Source organism: Lontra canadensis, unplaced genomic scaffold, assembly GCF_010015895.1.
Source record: "Lontra canadensis isolate GAN:19392208 unplaced genomic scaffold, GSC_riverotter_1.0 scaffold7, whole genome shotgun sequence".
NCBI classification, from domain to species: domain Eukaryota; kingdom Metazoa; phylum Chordata; class Mammalia; order Carnivora; family Mustelidae; genus Lontra; species Lontra canadensis.
In genome coordinates, this window is record NW_022631001.1 from 12692494 (window position 1) to 12718594 (window position 26101).

The following is a 26101-nucleotide window of genomic DNA, read 5'->3' on the forward strand; positions in this document are numbered from 1 at the left end:
GTTGAGCATATGACTTCAGCTCAGGTCATGATCTCGGTTCCTGGGATCAAGCCCAACATCTGGCTGTACACTCAGTGGGGAGTCTACTTGACCCTCTCCCTCTGCCCCTCCACCCACTCATGCTTTTTTCCCTCTCTCTCAAGTAAATAAATTAAATATTCAAAAAGCTTTATCTACACATATTCCCCATAGCTAACAGTGATACTTTTATATACTTACTTTAATGCAATAAGAGATGCAATTATCTTCATAGTGTTTGCAACATCTATGCCTTGGTCCATGCCTACATCTGAAATAAAACAAAAATAACAAATGATGTGTATGTGTGCAGACATGCTTAAAACTCTCTAACCAAAAAAGGAGAAAACATTACCCACTTGTTTCTAAATGCATGCATCTTTTGATTTCTTAGGACATAAAAAAGCAAAGAGAACAGATTTTTTTTTTCTTTTCAGTTCACCATTTGAAACAGTGCATAAAATACGTGACTGCAGCCAAAACACTTAAATACACAACAGAAAAAAACACTGGTAAATATGTGTGACTAAATATGAGAAATATGTACATATTATCTCTATACTCTGCCAAATCTTTTGGAAGCTTTAAGTTGCTCACTGTAGAGTGTAACGGTCGTAAGTCACCCATGAAGTCAGTACTTGAGCAACAATCACAATGAGAAAGTGCTCAGGTTACAGGAATTTATACTTAATTATATATGAGAGAAAACATCTGGAAAGGAAACATGATATGGTATTAGACCTCAAAATTCAGTTTTTAAAATAAATACAGTAATAGATCATGTGGGAATTCAAAAGTGGGTTATTTGTGATTTAAATGCAAACCACTTGGTCCTCTGGTGTTTAGTAAATGTTTCTGCTGGGGGGACTACTGTTCAAGATAGACGGATTTTTAATTATTTGGTATGTTGAGTCTAGGACTATATATTCACTTGAGGCGTAAAAAAAATTAAGTAAAATATCTAACATGGCTCTGGCTCTCCCCCTTTCTCTGTGAAGTGTTCACGTTCCAAAATGAGCAGTTTTCATAACTCTTGTAGACTGCAGGTTATTAATTATCTTCATGGTTGGAACACAGTAACTTTCTCATTTGTAACAATAATGCATAGAGTGATATTCTGGCTCCATCTCTCTCTAATTCCATTTGCAAACTGATTAGCAAAACTCTTTAGGAAATCCAACTGTGCACCATAGCTGGGGTACAAGGGCAGCCTTTCACAGAGGGAGAGTAGGAGTTCCTGCTGCCCATAGCCCTTATGCCATCAGAATGATGGGACGTATCTGGCCATGTGAAGTTGAGGGATTAAAGCTGGGCCCTAAACGAGGTAAATCAGAGAAGAGGGGCCGTATGTAAACCATCACTCTTCATACTTCTAAGTGTCCTTTTCAAAGACATTCCTCAGCCAGCGCTACTGGAACTACACAGATATCATTAAACTCTCTTTGCTAGAGAAATTCAATTCTGCTATCAGCTAGATTGTCACTTATTCTTCCCTCGGTCTGTTACTAAAACTTCTCAAAACCTGGACTCCCCATCTTCTGTCTTATCTGCTCTACTTATGTATATTACCCTGCATCTCCTTCCACAGCAGAGAGCACATTGAGGCGAGTCTGACAAGTTCAGCCATGACCTGATTAGTTCTGATACCCAAGGCATCATTCACCCACATGATACATTCTCAGCATTCCCTTCTCTGCATTCCCCTCGGATTCTCAGTGACATGATTTCCACAAATAGGGATTCCCTGTCACTTTTCTCCACTCAGGTGATCCATAACTATTTTGAACTTGTTCATTACCAATTGCACTAGTGGGTATTTACCCCCAAATTACAAAACACTAATTCAAAGGGATATAGGCACCTCTATATTTACTGCAACATTATTTACAATAGCCAAATTATGGAGGCAGACCAAGCATTCACGGATAAAAAAGAGGTGGCACACACACACACACACACAGAAATATTATTCAACCATATGATATTACTCATATGTGGCATTTAGGAAACAAATGAGCAAAGGGAAGAAAAATGGAGAGAGAAAAACTAACCAAGAAACAGACACTTTAAACTAGAGAACAAACTGCTGATTATCAGAGGACAGGTAGGTAGGGATATGAGTGAAACAGGTGATGGGATTAAGGAGTATACTTATCATGATGAAAAAAATAAAACAAACAAAAAATACATAAATATTTTTAAAGTTCACTATCACAGTTATTTCTGCCATCTGTTATTCCTTTCCTGCCTCTTACCTTCTATATGTGATGTATGCTAAAATGAAGAAAAAGTCTTTAAATTCAGTAAATATTTTGAGCACCTACTCTGTGCTCACATACATGAGGCAACTAATATGTTATTTCATTTAACGGATGCAACACTCCTTAACAGAGATCATTAACCCAAGTTAACAGATCAGATTTTCAGGGTCCAGAGGGGCTAAATCACTTGCCCAAAGTCACAAAGCCAGCAGGCGTGAAATGAGAGTCTAAGACAGGTCTGATTTATAGCTTCAGCTTCCCAAAACTGATCCCTAACTTTCTACATTGGCTATTCATTCAACAGTCTCTAAAACACCACTACCAAGATAATTTTTATTAACTGATGTTCTAATTTTAAATCACTAAATTAATTTTCTTAAATATCTATACTTGAAATACAAATATTATTTGTATGAAACTCAGACTTCTTTGTATAATACACAAATAAAGATGTTTTATTCAATTTCCAAAGCCCTGAAAATTTCTACTCTTAACAAAAACCTTTATGTAAGATTTGCTCCTTACCATTTCTGTATCTTCTTGAATGTGTCCCAGAACTTTTCTTTCTCTTTTCCACATGTGGCATATCTGATTAGCACATATTGACCTGTTTCCTAAAGTTCCCCATTCTAGTCTCCTGCAATTGTGTCTAGTTTGACATAGAAAACTATTACAAGTTCATATAAATCTAATTCAAAGGCATATGATGTTCTATAGGCCAGACAAGAATAATAAGTAACATTGCCATTATGTGCCTTTTATAAAACTCTATGCACGGTTTCTGGTAAAAAGAAAAAAAAAATATATATATATATGCATATATATATATATATATATGCATATATATATATGATATGTATATATGATATGTATATATATGTATATATAGTGATAAATATATCATTACTCAAAAGAAAACAAAAACACCTTGGCAGAGTACAAATATCATATAAAACAGTAAAGTGTGCTAAATATCAAGATAAAAAACTTACATTGAATCCACAAGTTTCCTGATTAGAGCAATTATATTCATTCTTCTAGGCTTTTCTTCATGTTTCTCTGTCTTTTGTTCCACTTTTGCATATGCTGCTTCTGGTGAATAAGAATGTGTGGGAATTTCTTCCTTCCCTACTATAAACCTAAAGAAAAGAGCACAATGTGAGTGAGGCATTTTCACCTTTAAAAAAAAAAAAGGAAAAAGACAATTAAAAAAAAAAAAAATGCCCTGATTCTGTTAGTATACAAATACATTTTGGAGAGTACCGTATCATTTAAAATAACGTTTTTCAAAATTTGCATAAAATCTTATCCTTTATAAATATAGGCTTTCAAAATCTATTGAATACTTAGAAAATGTTGACAGCCATTTCTTTAATAATGCAAATTCTTCTATTAAGTTTTCTATTTTAGTTTCAGCATAGTTAACACACAGTGTTATATTAGTTTCAGGTATACCATACACTGATTCAAAAATTCCATACACTATTCAGTGTTCAACAAGGCAAGTGTACTATTAATCCCCTTCACCTATTTCACCCATCCCCTCACCAACCTACCCTCTGGTAATCATCAATCTGTTCTCTATAGTTAAGAGTCTGTTTCTTCTTTTGTCTCTCTCATTTTTTTCCTTTGTTCATTTGTTTTATTTCCTAAATTCCACATATATGTAAAATAATATGTTATTTGTCTTTCTCTAGTTGGTTTATTTTGCTTAGCATTATACTTGGTAGCTCCATGCCATGTAGTTTCAAATGGCAAGTTTCATTTTTTGTGGCTCAATAATATTCATATATATATATATATATAGCTAAATTATGGAAGCAGCCATATATATATAAAATCTCTTCTTATCCATTCATCTACTGATGGACATTTGGGCTACTTCCATAATTTAGCTATTGTGAATAATGCTGCAATAAACATGGGGGTACATGCATCTCTCTGAATTAGCATTTCTGTATTTTGGAGGTAAATACCCAGCACTGCGATTACTAGATTGTAGGGTAGTTCCATTTTCAACTTCGTAGGGAATCTCCACACTGTTTTGCAGCATGGCGGCACTAGTTTGCATTCCCACAAACAGTACAAGAGGGTTCCTATTTCTCCACATCCTTGCCAACACCTGTGGTTTCCTGTGTTGATGATTTAAGCCATTCTGGCAGGTGTTAAGGTGATATTTCATTGTAGTTTTGACTGGCATTTCCTGATGATCACTGATGGTGAGTATCTTTTCATGTGTCCATTGGTCATCTAGATGTCTTCTTTGCAGAAATGCCTGTTCATGTTGTCTGCCTGCTTTTAAATTGAATTGTTTTTCTGGTGTTGAGTTATTTAAGTTCTTTACATATTTTGGATGTTAACTTTTATCAGATACATCATTTGCAAAATATATTTTCCTATCCCATAGGCTGTCTTTTAGTTTTATGGATTATTACCTTTGCTGTGTAGAAGCTTTTTATCTGATGTAGTCCCAATAGTTTTATTTTTGCTTTTGCTTCTTCCCTTATCCCAGGAGACATACCTAGGAAGAAGGTGCTATGTCTGATGTCAGAGAAGTTACTGCCTGTGCTCTCTTCTAGGATTTTTATGGTTTTGTGTCTCACATTTAGGTCTTTAACCCATTTTGAATTTAGCTTTGTGTATGATGTAAGCCAGTGGGCCAGTTTCATTCTTTTGCATGTAGCTGTCCAATCTTCTCAACACTATTTGTTGAAGAGACTGTCTTTTTCCCATTGGATATTCTTTCCTGACTTGTCCAAGATTATCTGACCATATAATTGTGAATTTACTTCCGGGTTTTCTATTCTGTCCCATTGATCTATGTGCCTATTTTTGTGCCAGTACCATACTGTTTTGATTCATAAAGCTTTGTAGTATAACTTGAAGTCTGGAATTGTAACACCTCTAGCTTTGCTTTTCTTTTTCAAAATTGCTTTGGCTGTTCAGGGTCTTTGTCGCTCCATACAAACTTTAGGATTATTTGTTCTAGTTCTGTGAAAAATGCTGTTGGTATTTTTATATGAATTACATTAAATCTGTAGACTGTGTACATTTGTGTAGTATGGTTACTTTTATCATATTTGTTCTTCCAATCAATGAGTACAATCTTTCCACTGTTTTGTGTGCGAACTTCAACATCTTTTATCAATGTTTTATAGTTTTCAGGGTACAAGGCTTTCACCTTCTTGGTTGAGTTTATTCCTAGATATTTTATTACTTTTGGTGCAACTATAAATGGGATTGCTTTCTTAGTTTCTTTCTATTGTTTCATTATTAGTATATAAAAATACCATGAATTTCTGTATGTTGATGTGGTATCATGCAATCTTACTGAATTCATTTATCAGTTCTGGTAGTTTTTTGGTGGAGTCTTCAAGGTTTTCCATATATAGTATCGTGTCAAATGCAAATAGAGGAAGGTTTACTTCCTCCTTACCAATTTGGATGCCTTTTATTCCTTCCTCTTTTCTGATCACTGTGGCTAGGACTTCCAGTACTACGTCAAATATGAGTAGTGAGAGTGGACATCCCTGTCTTGTTCCTGACCTTAGGGGAAATGCTTTCAGTTTTTCACCATTGAGTGTTATGTTAGCTGTGGGTTTTTCATTTACAGCCTTTATTATGTTGAGGTGTTCTCTCTAATCCTACTTTGTTGAGGATTTTTGTCATGAATGGACTTCTTTATTGTAAAATGCTTTTTCTGCATCCATTGAAATTATCATTTGGTTTTTATTCTTTCTTATATTGATGTGATGAATCACACTGACTGACTTGTGAATACTGACCCACCCTTGCATCCCGGGAATAAATTCCACTTGATTCTGGTGAATGAATTTTTAATGTATCATTGGGATCAGTTTGCTAATATTTTGTTGAGAATTTTTGCATCTATATTCAAAAAGAGATATTGGCCTGTATTTCTCTTTTTTTGTAGTGTCTTTATCTAGCTTTGGTATCAGGGTAATGTTGGCTTCAGAGAATGAATTATGAAGTTTTCCTTCTTCTTTTTTTGGGAATAGTTTGAGAACAGCTGTTAACTCTTCTTTAAACATTTGGTAGAATTTACCTGTGAAACCATCTGGTCCTGGACTTTTGTTTGCTGGGACATAGGTTAACATTCTCTTACAATCTTTTTGTATTTCTGTGCTGTCAGTTGTTATTTCTCCCCTCTCATTTCTAATTTTATTTATTTGAGTCCTCTCTCTTAGTTTATGAATCTGAGTAAAGCTTTATTGATTTTGCTGATCTTTTCAAAGAACTGGCTCCTGGTTTCACTGATTTGTTCTACTGATTTTTTAGTTTCTACTTTATTTCTGCTCTAATCTTTAATATTTCCTACCTTCTACTGGCTTGTGGTCTTGTTTGTTGTTCTTTCTCTAGTTCCTTTAGATGTAAGGTTAGATTGGTTGTTTATTTAGGATTTTTCTTGCTTCTTACAGTAGGCCTATATTGCTATAAACTTCCCTTTCAGAACAGCTTTTGCTGTATCCCAGATTTTGGACTACTGTGTTTGCATTTTCATTTGTTTCCATGTATTTTTCTTCGATTTCTTGGTTGACCCGTTCATTGTTTAGTAGTATGTTATTTAACTTCCATGTATTTATGTGCTTTTCATGTTTTTTTTCTTGTGCTTGGTATCTAGTTTCAAAGCATTGTGGTCAGAAAATATGTATTTTTATTAATTCAATCTTTCTGAATTTGTTGGTACTTGTTTTTTGGCCTAATATGTGATCTAGTCTGGATACTGTTCCATGTGCCCTTGTAAAGAGTCTATATTCTCCTGTCTTAGAATGGAAAGCTCTGAGTATATCTGTTAGATCCATCTGGTCCAATGTGTTATTCAAAAACCACTATTTTGGGGGCGCCTGGGTGGCTCAGTGGGTTAAGCCTCTGCCTTCAGCTCAGATCATGATCCCAGGGTCCTGGGATCGGGCCCTGCATCAGGCTCTCTGCTCAGTGGGGAGTCTGCCTCGCCCCCCTCTCTGCCTGCCTCTCTGCCTACTTGTGATCTCTCTGTCAAATAAATAAAATCTTAAAAAACAACACTACTTTTTTGCTGATATTCTACTGGGATATCTGTCCATTGATGTATGTGAGGTGTTGGAAGTCCTCTATTATTGTAATACTACTGATAATTTTCTTTATGTTTCTTTATGTTGTTATTAACTGCTATATGTATTTATTTGTGTGCTCCCATGTTGGGCTCATAAATATTTATAATTGTTTCTTTTTTTTTAAAGATTTTATTTATTTATTTGACAGACGGAGATCACAGAGAAGCAGGCAGAGAGAGAGGAGGAAGCAGACTCCCTGCCGAGCAGAGAGCCCGATGTGGGGCTCGATCCCAGGACCCTGGGATCATGACCTGAGCCGAAGGCAGAGGCTTTAACCCACTGAGCCACCCAAGTGCCCCAATATTTATAATTGTTATATCCTCTTGTTGGATTGTACTATTTATGATTATACAGTGTCCTTCTTTGTCCCTTGTTATAGCCCTTGCATAAAAGTCTATTTTGTCGATACAAGTCGCTACTCGGGTTTTATTTTCACTTCCATTTGGACGATAAATGTTTCTCCATCCCTTTACTTTCAGTCTGCATGTGTCTTTAGGTCTGAAATGAGCCTGTGGCAGGTAGCATGTACATGGGTCTTGCTTTTATCCATTCTGTCACCATGTGCCTTGATTAAAGCATTTAGTCCACTTATATTCAAAGTAATTATTGATATGCAGGTACTTATTGCCATTTTGTTACTTCACTTATGGTTATTTTTATAGTTCTTCTCTGTTCCTCTCTTGCTATCTTCTTTCATGATTTGCTGGCTTTCTTTAGCGAAATATTTGGATTCCTTATTCTTTATTTTTTACAAATTTATTACTGTTTTTGAGTTGTAGTTACCATTAGGTTTATATATAACATCTTCTGGATATAGCAGTCAATGTTCAGCTACTGGTTGCTTAATTTTGAACTCATTCTTTACTCCTCTCCTCTCCTCTCCACATTTCAGATATGTGGTATCATATTTTACAGCCTTTTATTTTGTGCTTCTCTTGACTGATTTTTATAGAAATACTTATTTTTTTATTGCTTTTGCACTTCCTGCTTTTCCTTACTCTTACTTATGATTCTTGTTTTCCTCTTACAAAAAAAAATTCTTGCAGGGCTGGCTTAGTGGTCATGAATTCTTTTAACTTTTGTTTGTCTGGGAAATTCCTTCTATTCTGAATGTCAGCCTTGCTGGGTAGAATATTTGTGGCTGCAGATTTTTCCCTTTGAGCACTTTGAATATATCATACCAGTCCCTTCTGATCTGCAAAGTTTCTGCTGAAAAATCAGCTGATAGCCTTGTGGGGTTTCCTGTGTATATAACAGTATTCTTCTCTTTCACAATCTTTAAATTCTTCCTTTATCACTATTTTTTACCATTTTAATTACTAGATGTCTTGGTGTGGACCACCTTAGTTTGAATCCTAATGGGTGGATCTCTCTGCCCCTGAATCAGGATCTCTGTTTCCCTCCCAAGATTTGGGAAGTTTTCAGTTATTACTTCCTCAAATACATTTTCTACCCATCCCCCACCTTTTCTATCTTTTCCTTCTGAGATCCCTATAATGTGAATGCTATTACACTTCATGGAATCACTGAATTTTCTAAGGCTATTCTCATTATGTAGTATTTACTTATTTCACCTGTTCTGCTTGATTGCTTTCTATTACTCTATCCTCCGCATCCCTTATAGGTTCCCCTGCTTCCTATAGCTACTGTTTATTCCATCTATTGTATTTTTAATTTTATTTATTGAGTTTTTCACCTCTGATAAGTTATTTTTAATCTCTGTCAAGAGTTTCACTGATGTCCTCCACCCTTTTCTGAAGTCCACTGAAAATCTTTATGATAATTATTTTAAATTCTCTATCAAACATGTTACTTTTTTCTGTTCACTTAATCTCCTGCTGTGATTTTGTCCTGTTTCTTCATTTGGGACATATTCCTCTGTTTCCTCATTTTTCTATCTGTGTCAGTTTCTGTGTGTTAGGAAAGTCAGCTACACTTTCTTCTCTTGAAAGTAGTGGCTTCATGAGGAAGAGGTCCTATAGTACTTTGCAGTACAGTGTCCCCTGTTCACCAGAACCTGGCACTTCAGGGGAATCTCCTATTTTGTGTTGTTTGTGTTGTGTCTGGGTCACTTTCTCTTTCAGTCCAGACATCTTCATTGACTGTGTACCTATTTTGGGCTTCCCTTGCTCTCTGAGGTGTTAGTGAGACACAGGCAGTAAGCTCTGAGGAGGCATGACTGCAGGAGAGCTTGGGGGCAGGGCAATGGTGTTAGCAAAAGGTCCTGAGCTCAGTGCTGAGGTCAGCAGGCTTGGAGTGCACCAGTCCTCAGCAGAACACATGGGCAAGGCATACTGCTAGCAGGTTAGGTAGCAAGTGTCTGCACAGTGCCTCCCACAGGTGGCCCTGTGTTTAAGCTGGGCAGCAGGGGAGGAAAATGGTGCCTGCCAGCATCTTTATTCCCAGAAGTGCCCCAACACACTCAAAATCAGTATAAACAGATCTTCCTCCTGTTTGTCCCAGGCACTGTGCAAACTCTCATTTTTATATTGCCTCACCATCGGCTGCTGTCTCTTTAAGGGTGGGACCCAGCTATCACTCACTCCCATCTTGCCCAGTGCTGAGTCAGCTGACTTTTTAAGCTCCACATTCCAACTTCTGCTGTTTATACAAACTCATGGAATTTAGCCCTTATGGTTTTCAAAGCCAGATGTTATGGGGGTTTGTCTTCTGGTTTGGGCTCCCTAGTGTGAGAGACAGTTTCTTTCCCCCCTCTACACCCACAGCTACCCCCATTCTGTGGGAAGCTCCCAATCCAACTGTTTCTACCTTTTGTAACCTCTCAGATATAACTTCTTTTTTTTTTCTCTTTAAATATTTTATTTATTTATTTATTAGGGGAGGGAATCACAGAGGGAGAGTGAGAAGCAGACTCCCCATTGAGCAGAGAGCCCATTGTGGGGCTTGATCTCAGGACCCTGAGATCATGACCTGAGCTGAAAGCAGAGGCTTTAACCTACTGAGCCACCCAGGCATCCCTCTCAGATGCAGCTTCTTTACATTTAGTTGTGAAGTTTGTCCTGCCCATCTTTGGATTGTTCTCTAGGGTAAATACACTAGAGAACAATCCAAAGATGTGAGTGATAGCTAGTTGTCAAGATGGAATGGGGTGAGCTTAGGGTCCTCCTACTCCAACATCTTCCCAAGCTTCCCAAAAATGCAGGTATTTCAAAATCAAATTAACCAAGTAAAATACAGCATAACCTTTTTATGATTCACCCTTTTAACTTAAGTTGCTACTTTTTATTTTTTTTTAATTTTTTAAAAGATTTTTATTTATTTATTTGACAGGGAGAGATCACAAGTAGGCAGAGAGGCGGGTAGAGAGAGAGAGAGGAAGGGAAGCAGGCTCCCTGCTGAGCAGAGAGACCGATGCAGGGCTCAATCCCAGGACCCTGGGATCATGACCTGAGCTGAAGGCAGAGGCTTTAACCCACTGAGGCACCCAGGCGCCCCAAGTTACCACTTTTTAAAGATAATACACATCTTAAAAGTTTTTTTCAAGCACAAAAGCAGGCAAAATATTTACTTGGGTCTACTAGTTGATCACAAAAATTCTGTTTTTGTCTAAATTCTACTAATAGTTACAACTGAATGAGGTCCTCATTTTTCAGTATAAAATTGTATCTCATGTCACTCTGAGTCATAATAGCCGCAATGTAGTATTAGGTCATATAAAGATATTCAGGGAAATGGAGAGAACTAAAGAATGAGAATCATAAAATGGTCAAGATCCATGTATTCTCACATAATTTCAATAGAAAACCTTAAGTTCAATGTTATTCTAATCTAGTTATTTCTCTTTTGAAAAATCTAGTATCTGGGGAAAGACACTACTCTTATCTCATCAAAACTGGAATATTTTTTCCCAGACAATGAGAGAGAGAGAGAGAAAGGGAGGGAGGGAGGGAAGGAGGGACGGAGGGAGGGAAGGAGGGAGGATCATTCAATTAGTATCCTGTACTAGTTTTCATTTTTGCTGTTTGTACCCTCACTGTAAGACTCATGGCTCTTAATAAAGAATAACTAAGCTTTCTTAAGAGAACTCTACCTGCTGAACTTTCAGAAAATACCATAAAATGCAAATAAAAACAAGGGATCAGTAATTCTACACTAAGGTTCTAGAACATGGGACCTATGACAAATAGAGTTAAGGAAATGTCAACAATCAGAAAAGAGAGGTGGAAAAAGCTATTACTACCAACAAATCCCATCTCATTCGGACAAACTTGGTAAAACATCTAGCTTATTAAATCATAACGGGCATGTAATGAGATTGTCACAAGCTGGCAGCTGTGCAGTCCTGGTAGCTGTTATTCCAAAAGAATTTTGTTCTTAATCATGGGTGTTCATGCAGAGTTCAAGATCTGTACTACTGTTCTTTACAAACAAGACAAAAACTATTTTAGAATAGATATAATCATCTCTCTCACGCTGTCTGTAACACTGTTCCTCTTCTGGCCAGGACTGACCATCTCAAACCGGAGGTCACTTCCTTGGAGAAGCTGTCCCTGTACAAGCTGGAGTGAGTGAGGAATCCTTCCTTTGTGCTTTCAAGGCCCAATGAGTCCCCAGTAGTGGAAGCACCTTGTTCATGGTTTGCATCCCCCACTAAAATGTGGGGTCTGTGAGACTCTATACATCTTTTGCTATAACACCCCAGGGACTGGTATAGTGTCTGGCACATAGTAAAAATTTAATTAATACATTTAGAATGAGCAAACACAGTAATAGCATTTTCTGTATGATAGGACAGTATTGATATTAAGTCATTTAATCCTCATAGCAATACTATGAAGCAGGTGCCATCATTTCCATGAGCGTTAGCATGAAAAAACCTTTGACCACAGCCAAGAACAGTAATTACGTGAACCCCAAAAAACTGTCTGCCTCTAAAGCCTGGGTTCTTAATCACCAAGCTGTCTATATACTTCTAACTATTAAACTATGTTGATGCAGGTTTAGTATACCGTAAGGCTCCTGAACTGGTTCTCAGCCTTTGACTCTATCCTCAACTCTTTCTTTCTATCTGCTCTCATAACTTCTACTAAATTAGCAAGAATTAATAATCTTTTTTTCCAGAATGTCTTCCTATAATACAGAGTAAATTCTAAGTGCAAACAATTCAATCCAGCCCCTTATTTTAAGTGGATTTGATGAAGAGACACAAAAGTTTCTGTAAGGATTCTGGGAGCCTATGGAGAGACATGGGGGGAAAGGCAAAGTTTTCTTCTTAGGAAAGCCAACTTTGGGTTTTGTTATAAAAGTTTCTGACATAACACAGAGTCCTGAATAGCCACTGCAACAACAAGAAGTTGGTTTCTAAAATGTCTCATGATCTTTTAATGAAGAATATAATGTGAAAAAATTACTGCTGTGTATTATGACTGAGTTACTGTTACCACAGAGTTTCCACAGCCAAAGATACTCTTATTCACACAGTGGCCTCAATCTGTCCCCTCCCAAACTAGTTTCCTTGCATGCCATCTGATTTTCTTTGAATAGCACCTTTTTTCAGGTACTTACTTAGGTTTTCAGCTCATAGCAAGGATTAGAGGGAAAGAGGAAGAAGGAAAATATGAGTCAGTAGGTCTTCATTTCCTTTTACACCAGTCACAACCTTGCCTGTTTCTCTTTAATCCTCCACTGACCCCCAAATCCCAGTCCTTACCACTTCATCTTTCTTCCTTTTGATTCTCTCTTTTACAGTGCCCATCCCAAATACTGTGGCCAGACTAATCTTTCTGAAACAATGTCAACTACCCTGCTCAAAACCCTTTAGTGGCTCTCTACTGCCCATCTTTTCAAAGTCAAAATTTTTTTTTAAAGATTTTATTTATTTATTTGACAGAGAGAGAGAGATCACAAATAGGCAGAGAGGCAGGCAGAGAGAGGGGGAAGTAGGCTCCCTGCTGAGCAGAGGACTCTATCTCAGGACCCTGAGATCATGACCTGAGCTGAAGGCAGAGGCTTTAACCCACTGAGTGACCCAGGCACCCTTCAAAGTCAAATTTGTCTTTTTTTTTTTTTTCCCTGTTTAGGTCTTCCATAATCTGGCCCTGCTCTGACCATCATTAAAACAAAACAAAACAAAACAAAACAACACACAAACAAACAAACAAACAAAAAACCCACAAAACCACAAAACCTTATAATCCTTAAAGTAAGCTTTTCATACTAATTAAGTTGATCTTCCCACTCTTATCTCACATTTCATGTTTATAATTTTCATACTTTTGCTAATATTTTTCACTTCTACCCAGAAGGTTCTTCCTCTTCCCTTCTAAAGCTTCTCTAAAGCTACCTTTCAAATGCAGTTTAAGGCTTATCCCAAAAGAGTAATAAAAACTATAATAGCCAACATTTCTTGACCACTGTATGCCTGAACAGTTCTACACACTTTTCATGCATTAACTCATTTGATTCTCAAAATAACCTATTAAGACAGTCATATGAAATCTTCTGGTATACCAAAGCCTACCCTCATTTTTTCCTCCTATTATATATAACAAACACTTCACATTTAATCTTCACTAAGCATCTACTATATGTACTTAGAAGAATACCACAGGCAACATTTAGGATTCAAACTGGAAGAGCATTAGGTTTCAAGTAAGTGTATGAAGTCACTGTGTGACATTAAATTTGTCAAATACTCTAAGCCTCGATTTCTTCTTCATGTCACATGGGCATAAAATTACCCATCTCACAGAGCTGCTGGGAAAATTTTCGAACCTCTGCGGAAATTCTCGGTGAACTGTAAAATACAATGCTAATGCTGCCAACCAACAGTTCTACACTGTCTGCTATCATCTGCCAAAACACTATGGCAAGAATAGTGGACAGCACGAAAAGCAGATTCTAGTGACTGTAGTGAAGCTTACGATCCAAAATGTGTCTGACACAAGCCCTGTCCTAGTGAAGCCTGTAATGTGGTACCACACAATTCCATACTTCATTCTGCAGTTATTATTCATGTGTAGCTTGCTCTTTCCAATGCTCCTCCAAGAGAGTTCTTGTAATTCTTTCTTAACACCCAGTATATGAGGCACAAAATCAGTCCCAAAAGTATTTGTTGAGGGGCGCCTGGGTGGCTCAATTTGTTAAGTGTCTGCCTTCGGCTCAGGTCATGATCTCAGGGTCCTGAGATTAAGCCCCACATCAGGCTCTCTGCTCAGCGGGGATCCTGCTTCTCCCCTGCCTGCTGTGCCCTCTGCTTGTGCTTGCCATCTCCCTTCCCTTCTCCCACATGTCAAATAAATAAATTTTTAAAATCTTAAAAAAAAAGAGTAGTTGTTGACTAACTGATTTTTAGGGGAAAAGAAATCCAATAAATTACTCTTCTAATACAGTATCGTAGAAGTGACTTTGTGACTTCTGCAATTACTTTCAGCTAGAAAACTGAGTTGATAAACATCTATTATAATTATGTGCGATAATACTACTTTTTTATAAAGTTAACTTGCAAATTCTCTCTTAAAACAAAGGTAAATAAGCTACTTACCTAAGAGCGGAGAATGTAAATCCTTTCAACCCATCTTTGCACCTAAAACAGTAAAAATTTATAATAAAGTAACAATTTTTGAGATACAAAATAGCATATTAAGTAGCTATTAAAATTTATTCTGCAACTGGTTACTTTTAGAAGGTGAAACTTTTAGAACAGTGATTTAGAAAGAGATTTATAAATGCAATAAAACAATGAAGTAAGCCATCTTACAGGAGATGATTTAAATTTCCTATGTCAAATTAACATAATTTAAGGCTCAACCCTCATATTTGTAGGTCCAAGAGAGATTTAAGTACACCTTCTAAGGGCTCCATGTGGACTTAAAATGAGTGGAATATTCATTTTACCTAATCCCTGGGGGAGCGTTTTTGCTGAGAAGAAAAGGCCACATACACCTGCTGGGTATTATGAATAGGTCAATTCAAGGTCCTGACTTCTCCCTATTTACTAATTCAGTGAATGCAGAGCAACGTAGAGTTGGCAGGCACAAAAAGGCTTCAAGTTTATTTCAACAGTTTTAACTTCTGAGTAAGCCCAATGAGAACGGATAACATAGCATGGGGGAAAGAATGGGGGTAAGGGGAGGGCACAGACGCAGGAGTTCAAATAAAATTTATTGAGTACTTACTATTGCTGGGCATTGTTTTGCGCACCTTATATGTGTTGTTTCATTTAATTATATCACACCTCTATGAACAGGTATTTCTCTATTCCATAGCTGGGCAGGGCCTCTCCTCCCCCAGACACACCCCCACCCCCCCCCCCACTCCCCCCCCCCCCCCCAGGGAAAATGCAGCAATTTCCAAGAGGTCACAAAATAAATCGTGTCAGAATTTAGGAAAAAAATTAAAAAGTTCCTCTGACTTAAAAGCTTTAATTTTCTCTTATATCTCCTTCTGAAACAGTGTATTCCTTTTAATTTAGGGAAGGTTCAAACCGCATGACAATTAAGAAAAAAAGATTCTCAGATCTGCAAAAAAATATTTAAACAAGATTTTAAAATGGGGACATTACTATACTGGTCTTAATGGTCTGCTTTATAAGTATGACCAAGTTGCTAAAGAATTCTTGGAAATCTAGTATCAGAATCCCTTGGAGAAACTATAGAGATGGATGATACCCAAATGTATATTAATTTTAGACACTGGATATTCTTGGATAAAAAGTACAGCCTCAAATCTAATTGGGTGATTCTCTCAGTATACCTTTTATATGAAAGATCACAAAGGAAATGCATAAAAATATAAGAAGTCCTTCTGAAAAAAGTGTAAATATAGAAAGGACACACAGACTCTCAGAAAAGAATTTAATTCATGTACACAGGAATCTTTAAAAACTCTTAAGAATTCATTTTAATTAAGCAATGTGATCTACTCTGCGGTCATGTTAACAGTGAGAAATGTAATCACAGAATTTAGCTAACATACTACATAATTATTCACCCCACACAGAATGAGGGTAAAGGTAAAATAATTCATATGTAAAGCTAAAAATATACATGGGAAAATTATAGCATTAACATTCTTAAATCTGAATGTTATCTTTTTCCATCTGAAGAAAGTGTTTCTCAGTAATTTAAAACCCATAATTGGGCAATTTCTAGATAGGTGGGGTGGTGAAGGGGGTAAGGCTAGGTGTCTATTGACTGGAAAACAGAAAGCAGATTGATTAAAGATTATATACAAGTGGGAACAAATTTTGGCTTTGGTATGCTATTGTTAAGAGATAGTCATTTATCTTTGTGCAATGCTGAATAGATAAAGGATTCTGACAACTTGGTCTAGTCAGGATTGCATATTTGTGACCTTAAACAATAAATCTAATTGCAGACCAAACATCAAAAAGTAGCTTTCAAATAAAAAGGGGCATGTACAAATGAATTTGCAATTTCATTATGATGGAAGTTTGGTTCTTTCAGCAGAACCCTGTGGGAAGCACTTCATGTTGATAAAGTCTTAGCCCGAATTCAAAAGGGGCTATTCTTCTTTCCATTCATGTGTATAAGGTCTGTTAATGTAATTGAGGGTCAGATGTCTATGTCAAAAGAACAAAAAAGTAATTATTCCCCTAAAAAGAATCTTTAAAATAGTAATATCGCTCTGCATTTTGATACCAAGAGTATTGTCTGAGCTTTAGCCTAACTATGAAATGCTATCGTAATCGGACTTAAATGTGAAAAGTATGGTACGCGCAGAAAGATTTATACAGAACAAACCCCATTAGAAGGTGCCTCACTATTTAACAGATTCAGTTATTATAATGCAAATCAAATTACTTTCTGCATTCAGGTCTTAAGGCTCACGGATTTCCTCAACAAATCCTGAGTGAATGCCTACTATGTATACGCTCTAGTCCCAGGGCTAAGAAGGTAACAGCAGACAATACGGGATCTCTGTTTTCATACAGCTGTCATTCTAGGTCAGGGAAAGGTAGGACGAAACAAGTAAATATGTCAGGTGGTGATGAGTGCTATGACAAACACGACGCAGGGTAACAAGAGAAACCGATGGGGTCGGGCCTTCTTATTGTATGTAGTGTAGTCCAGAAGGGCCTCTCCAACAAGGTGAAATTTGAGGATGTGATTGGAAGCCTTACAGAATGGAGGTAAGAGTATTTGATCGAAGGAAGAGCAAGCACAAAGCCCCTGATGAGGAGTCTGCCCGGCCGGGAAGAACCAGAGTAGACTACTGCAGCTGGAGTGAAGCCTCAGTAGGAAAGGTCACAGTCACACGGAGGAGGGACGGCGTGGTCTACAGTTCTCGTAGTTAGGCACAGTAAAAAAACAAAAACAAAAACAAAACAAAACAAAACAAAAAAACTGTGGATGGCTCTGGGCAGAAGAATGACAAAACCTGTCTTAAATTTTAAGATAATCTCCGGCTGCTCATTGGAAAACAAACTTCAGGAAGGCAACGTTAACAGCAAAGAGGCTAATTAGGAATGGAAAGATGACTGTGGCCTTGCTGGATCATTAAGTAGTAGAGGTAGAGAATGGTTACTAAGACTCCAGATGTATTTCAAAAGCAGAATTGGTGGAATTTCTTGATGGTTTGAATGTAGACAAGAGACAGAGAAAATTTACAAATTATTAAAGTATTTTTGACTTGAGCAAGCAGAAGTATAAAATGTCCATTTACTGAAGTGGAGGAAAGACTACGGGAGGGACAGATACGAGGAGAAAATCAAAGTTTTATTTTACACCTGGTAAGTTTGAGATGAATGTTATCTACAAATGGAACTGTTAATGAAGCAAGCGGCTGCTGTCCAGGTTTGGGTGTCAAGAAAGAGGGTGATTCTTCTATAAGTAGATCTTAAATCCATAGGACTAGATACAATCTAGGAAATAAGTGCCAAGAGAGAAAATATCCAAGGACTGAGTATAGTTTATTTCTCTATATTTTATAGTGCAGAAAATCAGTTCCATGGGTGGTGGTGGGGAACCCAAAGTCATTTCCCCTCCTAATGAAATCATCCTCTAATATAAAGTTATATAATATATATATGTAATATATATAACAATATATATTATTTTTGAGTGTGCATAAATACAATGAATATAACTCATGTACACTTAGACTTTTGTATCAGGCTATAAATGGTGTTAATACCTGGTTTGACTCAACCGTAGTTATTGACTTTCTACATTTGCAAGGTTATGTGCAAGGTTCAGGAAAGAGGAAGGAAAAAACTGCAGCATCATATCAAAAAACTTAGGTGACACAAAACTTATTATAGGGCACATGGGTGGCTCAGTGGGTTAAGCGTCTGCCTTTGGCTCAGGTCACGATCCCAGGGTCCTGGGATGAGGCCCGCACTGGGCTCCCTGCTCAGCAGGCAGTCTGCTTCTCCCTCTCCCTCTGGACCTCCCCCTGCTTGTGCTCGTGCTCACTCTCTCTCTCTCTCAAATAAATAAAATCTTAAAAAAAAAAAAAAAAAACTTATTAAAGAAGTTTGATACTGTTATGAGAAAAATATATTTGGTCAAATGCCAACGGGAGGGGGAACCCACAAACACAATTTTTTTAAATTGTAAGTGTAAATGATAGTTAAAAAAAACAATTCTGCCCACAAAGATTCTTTGTCTCACACTTAATTTCCATGAAATTACTTCCAGGAGATACCTTTATTTTTATTACCATATTGTACCAGCAGATGTCACTAGTAAACCATTTTTGGAAGAGTTTGCAGCTCTGTGAGGTGATTTCAGTATCATTTTGTTGCATGCTCACCCTTAAAAATACATTTACTGACACTCGAAATGTTGTTAATCTTAGTTACATTGCATTAAATTCCCACAAGTAAGTATCATAATATTAGACTTTTAATTATAGCTGATGTTCCTGTTTTTTATCATTCATAGTTAAGAAATCTTTAAGAGCACCCTACCATTTGACACCAGCATAAAAATCTAGTATGTACACATGCTACATCATGTTCTCCATTAAGCTGAAAACAATGAAAACTTTTGTTTCCTACTTTTTTATATACAGTTTTTATTTGGTAAACATAATGGGATATAAAAGATGTAGTACTTTATAAATCTTTAAAACATTTCTTGAAGGCAGTGCATGGTATACTGGAAAGAACCTCGATTTGAATGATTCACAGTTGTAACTTCACTCCCAACCTGGAGTAAATCATTTAACTTTAGAGTTCAATTTTGTTGTTAAACAAGAGCCTGGAAGTAAATTATCTTCATAATTGTTTGATTGAATGTCTTCTAATTCTGAAATTCTACCAATTATTATTTTATTTAATGTTAATGTTATTAGAAATCACAACAGAAAAAATAGAATGAATTATTCTAAGTAATTAGAAAATTCTAATCTAAAAGTTAGAAATCAGAATAGAAAAATAAAATTAATTATTCTGTCACTAATAACATAAATAAAAAATGATCTCATCAACATCGAGAATAAAAAATTTTTTTAAAAACCCTGAATTTGCCCTAGATTACTAGCCTGCTACTAATATTACTATATTTGCTTATTGTTTTGTAATACTTACTGATGTGGAACTTATTCTTGCAAAGATTCAAAAGGAATTTTTCTTTTTTAACTTTAAGACTACAAGACCAAATATTAGGTTGGTCTGCTATAGAAAGACCTGATAAGAAACACTGTCAAATAAAAGAAGGAATTCTACAGATATAATCTCAGTAACGATTAAATGTAACATTACTGGCTATATTAAATATCAATGCTGAAATATAATTAGTTACAAAATGTAAAAATGTTTAGTATATACATATAAAATGTTATATAGAAAGTGGTCAAAAAGATATATCCAAAACACTTGAAAGTAGGCTACCTAATAAAGTTGAATGGGTTAAGATGCATGAAAAGAATATAACCTTTTACTCTCTATATCATATATTTAAAAAATTTTACAAGTATAAATTTATGTATTATTTGTGTAGTTTAATTTAAAACATCAATACTGGAGTACTTTGGAACAAATTAAACAGTGCAAAAGTTATTCATCTCTATTTCACCTCCACAATGGCAGAGAACGTAAACTCCAAGTAGTCAATGTTGCTAATTAATACTGCTGTAAAAGTTTTGCTAGAAGGCATAAAATTATTAACTGGATAGTTTAAGTTAACATTTTCTGAAACTGTATCCTCAGTGAACATGGATAATTAGGTGACTACAAGGATTAAAAAAAAGAAAAAATATGCATTAAGTATCAAATTCAGAGTTCTTTTATCCACTTTTAATCATTGAATTGATTAAAAGGAAACTCAAATATTGATTAAATATTACATTGTCTATCTTTATTTGCTCAACAGTCATTTATTTATTGGGCAGCTCATACACAGAAAACACTGTACTGCTGATCCCTCGAGGAAGACAAAGATAAATTATATGCCATCTCTGACCATAAAAAAAATAAAAGACATATGCGAAGCTCTGTGTATGTTTGTCAAGGTTAAAAATAATCTTGACTAAAAGTTATAAACTTGACTAAAAGTTATGACACAAAATTTCTTGTATCAGCAGTGCTCTTCAAGAGCTTAATTACTCTCCTATGTTTTATACTTCTAATTCAGCTTTAAATTTCTTTAGTCCAGTCTTTTCTCCATTTGTCTTCTTAAATTATTTGAGAAAAGCTGTATATGCAAAACCATAATTAATGATCCTAAAAGACTGGCAACAAATAAAGATGAATTAGATTTAAAATAGCTGAGTACACCGATAAGCCTTAAAATATTCTATTCTGTTGATTGTATTGTAATCACTGAAGTCAGTATCAAAAACACGTTACATTATGTGAACAAAATTATTTAAAACAGAAAATGCTTAGACTGCAGGTATATGGAAGGTATAAAAAGAATGGCATATAAAGTTAATTATAAATAATAGTTATAAATAATAGCTGAATCAAAATCAAAATTTTGATTTGTCTAATTATTACTGGTACTAAAAACATAAATATATTTGGAGTGAATATGACTGAAAAGTTTAATGTGAAAGCTAAAAAGGAACCAAAATGCCTATTTAAATGCTTCAAATCTGTAACTCACTGTTGTATTATAAAGAAAACTCATGCAATTTTATATAGTTTTCTTTTTTTTTTTTTTAAAGATTTTATTTATTTATTTGACACACAGAGAGAGAAATCACAAGTAGGCAGAGAGGCAGGCAGAGAGAGTGGGGGAAGCAGGCTCTCTGATGAGCAGAGAGCCCGATGCGGGACTCGATTCCGGGGCCCTGATATCATGACCTGAGCCGAAGACAGAGGCTTGACCTACTAAGCCACCGAGGCACCCTTCTTCTTTTTTTAATGAAAGTAAAAGTCCATGATTTTATTGAAATGCTGTAGCATGCTAGGGCACCTGGGTGGCTCAGTGGATTAAGCATCCAACTGTTGATTTCAGCTCAGGTCCTCAAGGCTGTGAGCTCGAGCCCCGCAGACGGGCTCCTCGCTGCGCCAGGAGCCTGCTTAAAATTCTCTCTCACCCTTTGCCCTCCCCCAGCCACCCCACCATGCACACATGCATGCTCTCTCTCCTCTTAAAAAAAACAAAAAAATAAAAAAAGTTTTAGTACAGTGTTGAAATATCTTAAAATCATATATCCTAAACCAATATAAGCATTGAAAATGACATATCCCTGAATCTAGTTGACATCTAACAAAAGAAGGTTATAGTATGAATATCCGTAAATTGATTAATATAATCTATGCTAGAGGCTGAGCAGCCCTATAAGAATATATTATATAAGAAATATTCTTATTTCTCTGGCTCCCTTTTCTGGCTAGATATATGCCAAGTCTAGCCCATTCAGCAGCGTTGGATAGGACCAATGTACTTGGTGGTTTCCTAATGTTAATGAAAACATCAATGTTTCCACAAGGGATGTGCAAGTTCTGGGATTAGGCTGCTCTTAAGGCCATCTCCATCATCTTTGTTGAACTGTATATTTTTGGGTTTTTTTAAGTTAAATTTTTATTTTGTTTTGAAAACTCACATAAAAGAATAAATCACTTTTTCTCATTAATTTTCCTAATCCATTTTCAAGTATAGAAACTTACTAAGTCCTCAGTTATAAATTAGTAACTGAAATTTGATCAATAACTACAGAATTTTGATTGATACCTATTTATCATAAGAATAACAAAAAAAGATTGACATGGAATTAATTCTAGCCTTTTATTTTTGTTTTGTTTAAAATTAAAAAATTTTTTTTAAAAACCTTCACTATCCTAATTACATAGCATGCTCCAATGGTTTAAGTCAACAATTTCAATTTACTACTCAGAACTTGGGGTGCACAATTAAAATACATTACATTGCTTACATACATACGCACAAAGGGCTTTTCCTCTTAGGTCTAATATTATTTGACTAACAGATTGAAAGAGTTCAGTTTCAGCCTGCATATGGCACTGATAAGAGAAAGCAAAATAATTAATGTTATGTTCCTATCTTAAGAACCTCATACAAAAATCTGAAGATGGAGTAGCAACAAACCAAGAAATCTGAGGACAATTATTTTCTTTGCTTCATGAGCATATTATACATCTTCAAACTAATTTTCAATTGGATTTCTTTAAATATAAGTCAATTCTCCGGTGCATTAAAAATGTTATTTTTGATTCTGGTACTTTATTTCATATGGAATGGAACACTGGTGCCTAGCTTTGTTCTAAGGGACCTAAGGGACGTTGCTAAAGCAGGCGGCAGTAATCAAGTGTGATTGCAAGTCCTCAGATGATTATTGTGCACTTTTTCTGGTGTGTCCTAAATATAAATTGGAAACATTTGGGTAACAAACTTACAGTAACTCCAAAAGAATCATATTTCTCCTTAAACTTGCAGAGGCTGGAACTGTTTTTGCTTTAAAATCCAGACTAAGGAAGGTCATGCTCCAAACTGTCTTCAATTGCTAAGAAACCAAGAATCACCTTTAGAAGGTTTCTAAAAGAAATGGGAATTAGGATGAATTTCCCTCCCAAAATGAACTAGTAACAGCAATACTAGTCAAGTTTTAAAACACTTGAAAAAGCAGTAGATCTGAGTTGCCCTGAACCGAACCTGAAAGGCCTGTTTGCAGTTGCTGAGGAGATGGCATGTGTTCAGACTTGACAAATTAACTGGAGGCAAAAACCAAATTTAAGATCAAAATGGTGTTTTATGTAAATCCAAGGAAAAACTTAGCAAGTTCCTTAAGATTTGGGCATTGCTATGGCCACAAATTATTTACATTAGACAGAATTATAACCACAATTCTGAACCAATCTATTTTTTTAAAGACCTCAAGACTGGCAAGTATTTTCATTTCTTCTCCCTCCTATAATGGTTGTAAAAGAGATTAAAATGAATGTTTTCAATTATACAAAATCTTTGAATAAACATTAATTTGTTTTCAAATGCATGTTGGTATCTATGTCGTTAAAATAACAGTGGCAATTGGTTTTCATATTGAACAAAATGAGCAGCTATTTGAAACTGGAACGGGAGGCAATACTTCTTCATAAGCTTATGCTTATTCAGTATTAAAGTTCAAATCTAAAAATAAATAAAATACTCCATCTATAGGTAATGGAGCAAAAACAATATTTTGGAAGCTTTCAGAAAACTGTTTTCTGATTAACTGAGCACTACAGAGTATCCAACTCTAAAGAAATACCTTCACTTCAAATACTGCACGTACTTCATGCATCTCAAAGATTATGAACTTAATCTGTGGTATGTTTAATAGAAATTAGGCGAGTTAACGCATATTGGAATTCTGTTGGCCAAAAGTATTAGAAAAATGAAATACTGGAACCTGAGAGAATTGTATTTTACAAATTAAGAAACCAAGGCCCAGAAAGGCTAAGTGATCTGCCTGAAAACACTTCACTCCTTGGCACCCCCACACAACAGTAAAATCATTCTACATCCCAGTCAACTAGCTTTCTCCCTGCTGAGGTCTCCTGGTGGAAGAGAAATAGCATAGAGAAGCAGTGGGACCTTGGGCCAAAGAAGAGAAACCACAAAACATCTGAATGAAGGGAGACAGCAATGCTCTTCCAACCGGTTCTATGCAAAGACTTTACATGGGACTGCTGCGCAAGGAATCAATTTCCATTTCTTCACTTTCACGTGTCTCCTAGCTGAACCTGACTTGCTGGAGAGTGTCCTTTGCTCAGGACTCCACGCTGGCCTCTCTCTCTAACTTCCTCTTCAACAATAGCTATTATTCAGAGCAGTCTCTCCAGAACTTCCTGGACAATCATAAGGCCTACCCTTGGTATGAATTCGCCACCTTTAGCAAGGAAAACTCCCAAAGCACCTCAGTGTAAGACATGAATACACATGAATACAAAAAACAATACTGATCTGAAGCCTCACTGTGCTTCATTACAGACCAGGTAAAAAAATGGACTTCTGAAAGAGACTCTCCCTTATCTGTCTCTCAGGAGCGACTCTATCAGTGTGATGTTCAGATGCATTTCACACTTTCTCACCTCTCTCATTTTGGTCACCCTTGGTCCTGCCATATGCAATGACCTCTATAACCACCCTCCTTTTTTGAGAGAATTCCTACTAAGTCCATTGTGATGGCATTTTTCTCCCACAATCAGATGTGACTGACTGTTCCTTTCTCAAACTCCCTTTGCTCTTTGTGTATTTTTAGCAGCTTTTATTTGAATCTGACTAATATGATAGTAATTTCCATGGTTATCTAGTCCACTCTACCAAATTTAGGGCTTCTCACATTTTGTGTGTCCATGTTCCAGAAATCAAGGGAGCACTTATCGTGTTTACTTCTTTATTAATGAAGTTGGGAAATATTCTGCATTTTGTTGTTATAACATTTAATGAGTAATTAGAGTATCCAAGAATATGAACTCATGGGCTGTATCAGTCAGGAAAGGTGAGTTCTTAAAGTGCGGTCTCTGAAACACCTCAACATAAGATGGTAACTTGTTAGAAATCCAAATTCTTGATCCCTACCCTAGACCTACTGAATTCAGAAACTCTAAGGGACCCAACATCTGTAAAACTTATATAATCGCCTTTTGACAAAATCTTCACGTGATTCTAACTCATGCTCAAGTTGGACAACCATTGGGCTAGGTTATGTTGCTGTAATAAATTTTCAATGGCTTTCAACAACAGTTTTTTGTTTTTGTTTTTGTTTTTGTTTTTCCTTGCTCATGTTACATGTCAAACAAGGGTTGGCAATGGCTCGACCTGTAAGGTCATTTTTATTTCAGACTTTAGGGTGAGGAAGAAGCATCTATTCAGACCTGCTGATTGTCAAAGCAGAGAAGAAAAGAGACTATAGGACACTATGTTCTGACTCAAAGCTTCTGCTCATAAGTAAACATAAATCATTTCCACTCCTATTTCATTAGACAAGGCAAAGCTAACGCCTGGCATGAGGTCAATAGGATAGGGAAGTATAATGCTTCCCCAGGGAGGAGCAGCAAAGGTTTCTGAACAATAACATAGTCTACCATACAGGCCAAATATATTATTCTTGAAGATCAATTGTATTTGTTTATTACATTTAAGGAAATTCAAAGCACGATTCCCTTTCTCTTCCCAAATCCTACCATCATTTAGTTTCTTTCACAACAACTTTAATATCTCACTTTAAATAATCCTAAAATCTTTAGGTATTTGTTTCGGAAATATGCTTATCTACAACATACTAATTAGTATTTTACATATACGCATAAATGTGTGTGTGTGTGTGTGT

At 36.1% G+C, this 26101-nt stretch overlaps 1 protein-coding gene across 1 annotated transcript in view; it reads right to left on the reverse strand.

Annotated features, from left to right (window-relative positions):
• The window catches only part of TMEM135 (transmembrane protein 135), a 243514-nt gene that overhangs the window by 18521 nt on the left and 198892 nt on the right, over positions 1-26101 (reverse strand). Inside the window, exons 7-9 of the mRNA XM_032852853.1 lie at positions 14898-14939; positions 3272-3418; positions 220-289 (exon numbers count right to left, since the gene is read on the reverse strand). Of these exons, the coding sequence (XP_032708744.1) occupies positions 220-289; positions 3272-3418; positions 14898-14939 (259 nt within the window). The remainder of the gene's footprint in view (positions 1-219; positions 290-3271; positions 3419-14897; positions 14940-26101) is intronic.